Raw genomic sequence first — 11,518 nt, 5'->3', positions numbered from 1 at the left:
TTGTTCATTTTGCTGAACGAGACTCAAAGGTCCGAGTCAGTAAAATGATCCGAACTTCCCATCACTAGAGTTTAATACTCAATGTGGCTCAATGTTAATCAGCCAATGGTGAATCGATAAAGACTGATGATTCTCAGGGGCGGGGCTCCACATGAGGCACTTGCAACCAGAAAAAATGTGGTTTTAGTGCAATTTAATTTAAGGAAACAAATGTTATGGTACAGTTGATGTCAGGTTTATTTATAGTGATGGGCAGAGCGAGGCTTCGTGAAACAATGAAACAGTTCAATCAAGTGTGCTGTCTCGTGTCGAGGCTTCGAAACATTCCGACACCCATCTCCACGGTGACACCTAGTGGTCATTTGCGCGTGTTGCTCTAAGACACTTGTATACCGACGCTGACGCATTAGAATATGTATGTTCGTACGGAAGCTTGATTAAGTGTGTGGGGGAGTGGTTAGTTTTCCCGACCGGCGTGCTGTGGTCGAGGGTTCGAATTTTGGTTGAAGCATCGTCACATCATTCAAATTAGTGTTTCTTTACTGTGTTTTTATTATTTCGAGTTTTTAGTATCCTTAAGAACATATGTTTTGGCTACACCTATGCCCATCCAATAAATGAAGGTGGTAGGAGTGCATGTGTTTCAAAAAGTTCATGTTTGCAAATTCGATTGCAGGAATAAATAACTAAATAAATAGATTTATTTGGTTTAAATGATGTCGTGTTTTAACATCTACATGATTAATTAGCCTACAGGCACATTAAGAGCACAAATCACAAAATATGTTAGTGGTAATGAAAATGTATTCAGATTTAGCATATTAATGATGCATTCATCTGATAAATCATGACATTTCATTTACAGGAAAGTAAATGTAAGTTCAAGTGAATGCTTTTTAAAAGTAAAAAGTATTGGTATCGTCATCGAAATCGGCAATACTGGCCCTGCATTTACTTGGTATCGGATCGATACTAAATTTTACAGTATCGCCCACCACTAGTGCACAGACGCTGCACGTCACTACTAGAGCAAGCTCCTGATTGGTTAACGCGTGTAAATTCAGATTTTTTAACTCACGCGAATCACGCGTCAAACGCCCGAAACGTTCCATTTCGCGCGAATCGCGTCATTCGCGCCGCCTCATTCGAGCGAATCGCGCCGCAAGGAGGTCTATCGCGTCTTTGCATTGACTTAACATGTAAATCACTCGCGCTTAACGCTTCATTCGCGTCTGGTCTGGTGGGAACACACTATGAGCAGCACGCATAGTGCATCTTAAAGGCGACTGCCTGTGTACTATCCGTGATCGTTTCCCCTCACAAGATACATACAATATAAGCATATAACATGATATGTACTTTAATCTGTGTCCGTGTGGGTTATGGTGAGAGAGAGAGTGATTGACGCGAAACTTTACAAAGACATCCTCAGAACGTGGTCACAAAGTAATGTCGGACTGACCAAATGAAGACTACTGTGTGCGTACTGTGTTTGCTGGATACAGGGCTTGTAAACTGTGAAATAAAAAAACAGGCAGATAGATAAGAAGGAAATTGTGGAAAATAAAATATATCAGCACATTACATAAATAATAACAGCAGATCCTCTGTCTCGAGTTACAATTGCTTGGACTAATAATCCTCAATAAATACACTGCATTAATTACATTTGCTAATGTAAATATGATTTTTTGCACGTAACCATAAACAACAACAGTTATTCTCTTTTGATTTACTTACATTATGGGAGCCAAACACAGCATCATTAAAAATAAAAAGTCCACAAGTAACTGTTAAGAAATGCGGTGACGTGCACGTGTTGCCTGCCATCTTGCGGCGCTTGTGTGGAAATGCAGCCGATGACGTAATTAGAGCGCGACGCACAGAGGTGCGCATGCGCGGGGTTTAAGCGTGCCAGGGTGAAATACACGTGAAGAGCAGTAAAAATGGCATCGCAACAAGAAGCAGAAATTATATTCGCTCAAAAACTCGCGTCCAACGAGAAACCCATCAGGAGTAAAGCGCTACTGAAACTGCGTAAATACATCAGTGTGCGATCAGAGAGAGAGACAGGTAAATATATTACATCACATACTGTACATTACTTGACTAAAATTGCGTAAATTCTTTAGTGTGTGACTTGTTTGTATATCCCGGTGGGGACCTAAACCTGAATACACACCAACACATGGGGACTCGTGTCACTGTGGGGACCAAAATTGAGGTCCTCATGGGCACAAAAGCTAATAAATTGTACAGAACAATATTTTTCTTAAATCTAAAAATGCAAAAAGTGTTCTATGATCTTTAGGGTTAGGGATAGGGGATAGAATATACAGTTTGTACAGTATAAAAACATTACGCCTATGGACTGTCCCCACGGAGATAATAAACCAGACATGTGCGTGCGTGTGTGTGTGTGTGTGCGTGCGTGCAATTTAATGATCTTACACAAACATACTGTATGTGTGTGTTTGTGTTCCTCAGCTGTATAGGCCTATTACACTATAAATGGCATGATTAAATAAAATGATAAACATCATATTTAACCAAACACAAACGAATAAATGGCTCTCTTGAATGCTTTTCATTTTAAATGAGCTCATGAATAAATAATTCAAGATTTTCACTGATGGAACAATCTAAAGCCTCAGGCTTTTCTTCTCATATCAGAATTATAAAGAACAAGGGCTGGATTTTGTTTTCATACGTTGCTTTAATCAGACCAGTATTATATGTCGTGTAGCCTACAGTACAAAATATAATTAATGCAATAAACGCGTTTATGCGTTTATTAACGCCCCATTAGAGTTTAAAATAATTATTTTTTCCTTTTGCTTAGCGCACATATAATTTAATTTTGACAAAAAAATACGAATGTACAATAATATAAGATAAAACTTTAGACAAAAAAATAAATTGTGACTTGTTCTGGTTTTATGAGACGAGATCTAAGACTCACCGGTCATTGTAAATCCACCGACAAATAATCCGATGTCTCGACCTCCGACCATGATCGACTCACTGCGGGTTGATCCGTCTGATATCCCGGACCTCTTGTTTTTCCATGCTGCCCAAATTCCCACCATTAAAATCAACAGATAGAAGATGATGATGGCCAGCAGTCCTTCTACATGGATGGCCATCTTCACACACACCTGCACACACATGTACATATAGACGACTGTCTGCTGATGGGCTTTCGCTTCAATAACAACAATTTAACCCATATCAACAATAATGTCCTATGCATATTCTATTATAATAAATCAAGCATAAAAACCGAGAACAGTCCCCATAAAAACGAAAAATACACTCACGTACGATTTTATAGCTGAGAAAAAAGGTTTGCGTTGAAATGAGCAAAATAATTGCAACTTTTATGTTTTGCACAACAATGTTGTCGTGGTTTCTGTTATAGACCGTGTTTATTTTTGATCATGCAATCGTTACAAACACGTTTCAGATCATTTTTTTATATAAAGTGACATTACAATTTAAAATTAAACGTGTTTTTTTTATTATGTGTAAACTGTGAATAATGAGAATAGTGTTACCTGCTCTCAGTCCTGATGTGAGAGGAAGAAGATCTTCACTGGACACAGCTGCTTTTTAATATCTATAACTTCTATCCTATTCCATTGACTGGAAAACTAACGTAACACAATTCAATAAACTACTCTGATTTTCTGGTTTGAACTAAAGAAGCACGAGACAGTTTAAGACAGTCTGGCAGTTTTTATTACGGCAGATCTTGAAAACCCTGAACTTGTCGCCACCTGCAGGTCAAAGGTGAGATTAACATTACAGTTCATTTGTACAAAACTCGCGTGAACTCTGTGAGATGGCCACTGGCCAGTCAGAAATACTCCAGATCATCCACCTGGTCCTTCTATTGTAAGAGATTACTCGGCTGTTGATAGTGTTGAATAATGTTGAAGATCTGCCGTACAGATCTCTCACATTAAACCGCTGTTCAAGGCGGATGTTCGACTGGGCGTTCTTCTGCGCAACCCAACACGTTTGAGAGAAACGTTTATGTTGGAAATATTGATCTAATAATATTAACACGGCAGGGTTTTTTTGCTGCCCAGAGGTAAAATTTGTGTAGCAATAAAGCTCCGCGACTCACGGCCCGGAGCGGATGTGAATCACAGACCATTGCTCCTTCAAGTTTAAATATGACTATACATTTGGGTGTATCAGTTTCTCGGCTATATATGAATAGACTGACTGGGCGCACAGCACATTGGACGGAGGTCTCGTGTCTTTACGTAATTTAGCCTGAGGGTGGCGCTCTGATGTTGATTTATTAGCAGGCTCTACAATCATACCGTAGAGAGGACACATTATATACATTGTGTTTAAATATGTGCTTAATGAAAATATACTCAGAACAGATAATTGTAACTGACTATATGAATAGGCTTACTAAAAAACACAACCTATTTGCAGGTTATTATAGCAATTTTTATTAGTATTATTTTAAATGCTTTTTACGGAGCGTTACCCCAGCTAACAGATGATACCAGTTTTGGGTAATTTCGTGACTTCGCGTAGCTGGCACGCCCATCCATGCAATCGCATTTTAAATTCAGCAATCAACAATAGAATAATTTAATTCTTGCAAACATTTATATAATTAATGAAACTATATTACAATGTAAAATTCACAGATTAAACACATCAGAAATGTTTACAAAATACAAAATGTAATTATGCAAATAAAAATTCAAGATTTCTTTCTAATTTGTGCGCAAAACATTTGATAACATTTGATATTCATTTTAAAAATAAAAAATACTTGACATAATCTTTCCGATATAATTTGTTTACCATTCAAAAGTAACGGTAATGAAATACAGTTACATGTTTTTCTTTACTCAGCCCTGATTACAAACTGACCTGCTGCTAATGCTTTCGTGTATACACTGTCAGAAAAATTGTGTCAGATTTGTACCTTTAGGGGTACAATGGCTTGTCACTGAGCAGTACCCTCAAAGGTACACATATTGTACCTTTCCACATGGATACCCAGACAGCAAGCAACCGTTGAATCAATGTAAACAAATAGCTGATTTGTGAATGTTAATTGCGTTGAATCAATATCACTTTTGCACCTGCAATTAATGTTGAAACAAATCACCATTATTGTGATCAGTGTTTGCTTTAGTTGGGCTCTGGACTCTTGAGTTTAATGCTAAGTTTTCTTTACTGTCTAACACATATGTTGTGGCAAAGAAAACTAAGATCCAGTGACATCAGAAAATGATCTTTAAATTATTTTGAGTGTCTTAGGTTTTTAATATGTGAATGCGGAGTTATGACACAGTTTAAAAAGATTTAAGCAGTTTTATGGACAATTTACAGAATAAATGATTTTCACAAAACTGTTACATTTCTGAATCAGTTCGACATGAAGAATCGGTGTATGAATCTCAACAATGGTAACAATCAACAGAAAGAAAGCTTCATGCTGCAATGCATGGGTAACATGATAGTACAAAACTCATTCATGACTCCCAGCATGCATTGCAGTTTACCTGAATTAGTTTGATGATTGTCACCATTGTTGAGATTCATACACCGATTCTTCATGTCTAACTGATTCATAAAAGTAACAATTTTGTGAAAATAATTTATTCTGACCCTATCTCTGCTATACCATTAACACCTCCTCTTGACACTCAACCTGCACTTAAGATCTGCGAAGAGGATGTGTTCCAGCTTTTCCGCAAACAAAAGATCAGAAAAGCACCAGGTCCAGACAATGTCTCACCCTCCTGCCTGAAAGTCTGTGCGTAGCAGCTGTCGCCCATCTTCACTAATATTTTTAACAGATCTTTGGAGCAGTGTGAAGTCCCTTCATGCTTCAAACGCTCCACCATCATCCCTGTACAGAAGAAACCCCAAATTTCTGGACTTAATGACTACAGGCCTGTTGCTTTAACATCTGTGGTCATGAAGTTATTTGAGAGACTTGTTGTGGCCCACCTGAAGGACATCACCAGACCACTTCTTGATCCCCTCCAGTTTGCTTACCGAGCAAACAGGTCTGTGGACGATGCAGTAAACATGGGGCTGCATTACATCCTACAACACCTAGACAGACCAGGGACTTACGTCAGGATCCTGTTTGTAGACTTCAGCTCGGCCTTCAACACCATAATCCCAGACCTCCTCCTGCCCAAGCTTACCCAGCTCTCTGTGCCAACCTCTACCTGTCAGTGGATTATTAACTTCCTGTCGAACAGGCAGCAGCTAGTGAGGTTGGGAAAATTTAAATCCAGCACATGTACCATCAGCACCGGAGCTCCTCAAGGATGTGTTCTTTCTCCACTGCTATNCTCTCTCTCTCTCTCTCTCTCTCTCTCTCTCTCTCTCTCTCTCTCTCTCTCTCTCTCTCTCTCTCTCTCTCTCTCTCTCTCTCTGTGGCCTACACAGACAGCATTTATACAGTGTCATATGTCATACAGTGGATGTTTTCTGTCTGTACATGTGACTCTCTTTATCTCCTGTTAGGAGAAACCTGACAACAAGACTGCTGGATTTATGTTCAGTGTGAAGAAAAGTCCCACAGCTCTCTTCTGTAGATCTACACGCATGAGCAGGAGACGGCAGGTACACGTGAAAGATCACAGCACATGACATCACACACACACACATGTAATACCTCAGTCTTTACAGTTCTTTTGTGTTTTTAATCCAGAGTTGCACAACTCCAAAATCAGAAACCAAAAAAGTGACTTTCGGGCTGAAGAATAATCAAACAATGGGTATGTACATTTTCTCCAGAATCCGTTGCTGGATTCCCGACATTATTATCATTATTATGAATCATATTTGTTTGAAGAAAACAATAAAGCACATATCAATGAATGCAGTTGATTAAAGCTGATTTAACGTCTCATTTTGAAAACGGGTTTTTTTTTTGCGTAAAGATGATTCATTCTGCTAATTCTATTGTTAAAACAGACGTTTGTAATAAATTAACCTGATCAAAGTTTGACATTGAAATGTTTGACATTTTCTCTCATCTGTTCTTTACTGTTGTCAGAATTCAGAAAGATGGACAGAAGTGCCCTGGTGAGTCCTGGCAGTCCGTCGCGTGTTGCTTTTGACCCCAAGAAGACACCGGCGTCTGGAGTGTTGAAGTCGCCCACGTCATCTCCAGCGCTCCGGAGAAGATTCACCGCTGCAGATTTCTTTTAAAATAAAACGCAACTTGTTTCCATACGTGTAAAGCTCTTTTATATTCCAGTTTCTAATGTTCCTTTGTGTTTCAGCTGGCCAATGTTGGAAAATAAGCATTATATTTTACTATAAAAGTACTGTAATAAGTGAACAAGGATGATTAAAAAATATCAAACCTTCACTTGTTTTTTAAACCCAAATGAGAATTCTCAGCATTAAGTAAGGAATATTTGACGACGGGTCGTTACACCTCGGCTGTGCATTGACGGAGGAGTCGATTATTCCGCTTATACCACGGTTACCACACCACAGGACATTGCTCAAATGTTTAATTTCAGTGTTTGTTATGTTATTGTCTTTAAAATGCTGTTGATGGTAGGACTACTTTCTTGCACATCTCATTTCCGTTAGAGCGAACGGATTGTCACGGTACCATAAACATGTCTTCTGATACTATACCAGCTGAAGTATCTCGATACCAAGTAGTATCACGATGCTGTGCCATATAATTCAAATCTATACAAAAACACAGATTTAGATTAAACATTTATATTTACTATAGTAAACTGTATTATACTTTGCACTAGAATATGTTGTTGTATTAACTGTAGTAATTGGATAAATTGTAGCAATTACATTTAGTCATTTATAAATACTGTAGTATACTTAAATATTTACTATGATAAGACTCTAAAACACTAGTATCTATGAGTTTACCCTAGTACTAGGGTTACCGTGCAACCCTAGTAGTTGGAAGCTTGAGCCACGTGGTGTGTGTGTGTGAGAGTGATAAAAGCCAGCGATAATAAATCGACCCTTCGCTAAGCCACGCCCGAAAACCGCCACTGGCCAATCGTGGTTTAGCAACCGTAACTAGGCGCGGGAGGTCTGTCAAGCTTTCGAGCGAGGGAAACATGCCGAAGCGTTGTGCGTATGGATTGTGTAAAGCCAGTATCCTGAAAGTTTGGACGGGGTGGTGGAATATTTTCCCTTCCCGAAACCTAAAACCCAAGGGGAGGAAAGTCGGACGTGGATCAAGCGGTGTGGAAGGCCCCGTTCACAACTAAATGTGGGACATTCTAAAACTCTTAGGGGTGGATTCCTGGACAGGGATTAGACTAGTCCTAGACTAAAATACATGTAAGAACTGTCCAAACTGAAAACAACTTGCACTAACATATCTTAAAATACGTCAGTGCCTTTGTGTTGTCTCAAAATGCACACAAGTAATGTTTTTAGTAAAGCATGTTTGTTAAAACTACTTAAATATCCTAATTTAACTAAAGCCTAGTCCTGGTTTAAAACAATCCCGGTCCGGGAGACCACCCCATAACGTGTAAAACGCTTAGCGTATTTTAACGTACCTAAACAGCGATCAAGGAAAACCAAATTTCTGTCAAACCTTCCTTGTGTTAAACACTTGCTGCTGTCAAAAGAACGAGCTCTTGGTCCGCGGATAAAGTGAATAATATCACGTTAAGCGTTTAGAAGTCCATTATAAGGAGACTGTTTAACGCGCTGTATCATCTCATTTATATTTCTGTCCCTTTTATCAGAGCTTTTAGAAACATTTGTGCTGTTATGTTCTAGTTTGCTCCACAGGCTTTTCAGCTCGACGTAACAACACTGAAGCCAGGAGTTAGCAACGTTATTACCTTCAGCCTCATTTCTTCATATTGGGTTCAGACAGGGCAGAAAGAGGCCCATACTGCACTTTTTAACACAATGCACGGTGGCTTTTGAAGTATTAATTACAACTAAAATGACAGAAATGTGTCTAAGCCACGTTAAGCTGTTTTGCTCGGCTCAGCATCTCTGGCTCTTGCCAGGTCCAAGGCCTAGATTAGACCCACGACGTGTGAGCAGTAGCCTGGCGCGCTACTAAAATATAAGCGGGAGAATGTTATCATTCATAGGCTTTAGCTTCAATTTTGATAAAATTATTTTCTAATCGGTTGCATATTATGTCGTGGATATATCCCTCGAATGTACACTGCAGTCCCTTTCGTCTTGCTCTCTCAGATATTTCACATGTTCGCCCAAAATGACAAATTATCTCCTTGGGAATGTCTGACACCGGTGCATACACACTGTAATACACTTGACAGGCGTGAAAGCTTGACAGGCGTAGCAACAGTAACTAAGGAGGGCGGGGCTTAGCGAAGGGTCAATTCTTTATTCCTGGTATTGTTTCTATCTTCAGCAGTAAAAAAAAAAAACTTTTGAAAGAGTAGGTCTATCAAAATATATTTGTTATCAGTTCTCCCAAACATCATAAAATAGAGTATCTGTCCCCCGGATTAGCAAACATAAAATAATGCAATCAACAGTCATGACTCGGGTTGCTAAATATTAGATCTCTCTCTAATAAAGCACTTTTTCATCATCTGGTTGTGATGAGAAAAAGAGTCGTATGTCATCAGCATAGCAGTGATAGAAGAATGGCAGATTCTAGGGACGTCATGTAATAATAATACATTTATTTTGTATAGCGCAATTAAAAGTTGCTTTCTCAAAACGCTTTACAGTAGACATCACATCAGGTAAAACAACACAATATGTAAAAAAAACTTTGTAAAACAACACAACAACAACGAAAACAAATAATATAATCAAGTATAGGCAAAAATAAAATGTTTTAAGCAGAGATTTAAAAATCGCAAGAGAATTTGCCTCCCTGATGTCTGCTGGTAGAGAGTTCCAGAGCTTAGGAGCGTATGAGGAGAATGCTCTATCACCCATGGTGCGAAGCCGTGTCTTGGGAACCACTAAAAGACTACACTGAGAAGAGCGCAAATTTCGACATGGTGTGTACGGCAATAACAGGTCAGACAGGTACCTCGGAGCCAGGTCATGCAAAGCCTTAAATGTTAACATAAGGATTTTAAAATCAATACGGTATCTTACAGGGAGCCAGTGTAGAGACTCCAACACAGGAGAAATATGATCACAAAACCTGGCCCCAGTTTTTTGATACTCCAGCATGAAGACCATTACAATAGTCAATACGCGAAAAAACAAAGGAATTTATCAACCTCTCAGCAACTGAAAAGGATAACATAGGACGTAAACGGGCTATATTTCTCAGATGGAAAAAGGATGTCTTAACCGTATTCTGAATAAAAGGCCCAAATGACAGCGAAGCATCAAAAATGACTCCAATATTTTTTAGTTTGCTTTGAAACTCCAAGACGGCACTGTCGATAGAAAGAGTTATAGAGCCTGCATTTCGCAACTGATGGGGAGAGCCAATGAGCATAACTTCGGTTTTGGAGCCATTTAGAGACAGAAAATAATCAGACATCCAGTTCTTGATCACGTCGAAACTGTTAGATAAATGCATAACGTCCACATGTTGACCTGGTCTTGAATGAATATAAATCTGTGTGTCATCAGCATAAAAGTGATAGTTAAGGTTAAAAGATCTGGATATATATATATATATATATATATATGCTGAAGAGTAATGGACCCAGTACTGACCCTTGTGGGACACCAGTATATACAGGACCAACCTAAGATTTAAAGCCACCCATACACTAGGGATGGGCATTTCTGATCATATTTCATTTCGAGTACTGGACAGGTTTGAAAAACGAGTACTCGATTAATTGGGGGCGGGGCATTAGAGGGGGCGGGGCGTGTCCCCCATACCATGGTGACAATGAAAATATTTTAATTACAACACTGATACGAAAATTTGTGTTAATAAAACTGTAAGATTGAGTAAATAATTAAATCGACACAGTGAATTTTTAATAATCTAACAATCAATGTTTTTGAAAACAAAGTAAACATTTAAAAGAAATATCAGCGTGAGATGAAACGTCATCTCTGCCGTCACATTTCTGTCTGTCAGTGTCTGACGGTAAAGTCTCTTATGCTCGTCTGACAAGTCTGTCTGATAGTAGTGGTCTCACCTGACATTTTGTCTCCAAATATACTGGTGCGGAGCGGGGTGAGCGTTTTTAATCCATTCAATTTCTTATGAACTTCAGCGCACGTTCACGTGGCGCTCGCGGAGAAGAGGAATACTCGCTTTGCTCCGCGAGCGCAACGCGAGCTCAGCTTCCATGGGAATGGATTGAAAACGCTCGCCCTGCCCGCGAGCGGCACGAATACAACAAACAGAAAATCTGTGCCCACTGGATACAGCGCAAAGAGACGCAACAAACGTCCAGTTTCTTTTTGCTTTCGCCATGTTGCATCGCGCCGCTCGCGTGCGGTGTAACGTTAGACAGAGTGTAAGATGATAACGGATCAAACTTGTAGTAGATTTGTATGTTTTGAATGCTGCTTGGCGCCGTACATTTTGCACTAGACT

The 11,518-nt window shown here is 39.2% G+C and overlaps 1 protein-coding gene across 1 annotated transcript; it reads left to right on the top strand.

The window, feature by feature from the left end:
- The first annotated feature begins 6,438 nt into the window (after positions 1-6,438).
- On the top strand, positions 6,439-7,232 carry rrp1 (ribosomal RNA processing 1). The gene is made up of 3 exons (XM_057336535.1): positions 6,439-6,621; positions 6,710-6,776; positions 7,058-7,232. Exons 1-3 carry the CDS (start codon positions 6,553-6,555, stop codon positions 7,210-7,212), a joined length of 291 nt encoding a protein of 96 aa, XP_057192518.1. The 5' UTR covers positions 6,439-6,552; the 3' UTR covers positions 7,213-7,232.
- Positions 7,233-11,518: the final 4,286 nt, after the last annotated feature.

The sequence above is a fragment of the Triplophysa rosa genome, linkage group LG6 (genome assembly GCF_024868665.1).
Source record: "Triplophysa rosa linkage group LG6, Trosa_1v2, whole genome shotgun sequence".
Classification (NCBI taxonomy): domain Eukaryota; kingdom Metazoa; phylum Chordata; class Actinopteri; order Cypriniformes; family Nemacheilidae; genus Triplophysa; species Triplophysa rosa.
This window is presented reverse-complemented; position numbering and strand designations above follow the sequence as displayed.

Bases quoted from the DNA above. Each gene is read 5' to 3' on its own strand.
- rrp1 (XM_057336535.1), top strand. From the start codon at position 6,553: ATGTTCAGTGTGAAGAAAAGTCCCACAGCTCTCTTCTGTAGATCTACA. The intron at 6,622-6,709 runs GTACACGTGAAA...TTTTTAATCCAG, and splicing joins GCATGAGCAGGAGACGGCAG to AGTTGCACAACTCCAAAATC. The intron at 6,777-7,057 runs GTATGTACATTT...TACTGTTGTCAG, and splicing joins GAAGAATAATCAAACAATGG to AATTCAGAAAGATGGACAGA.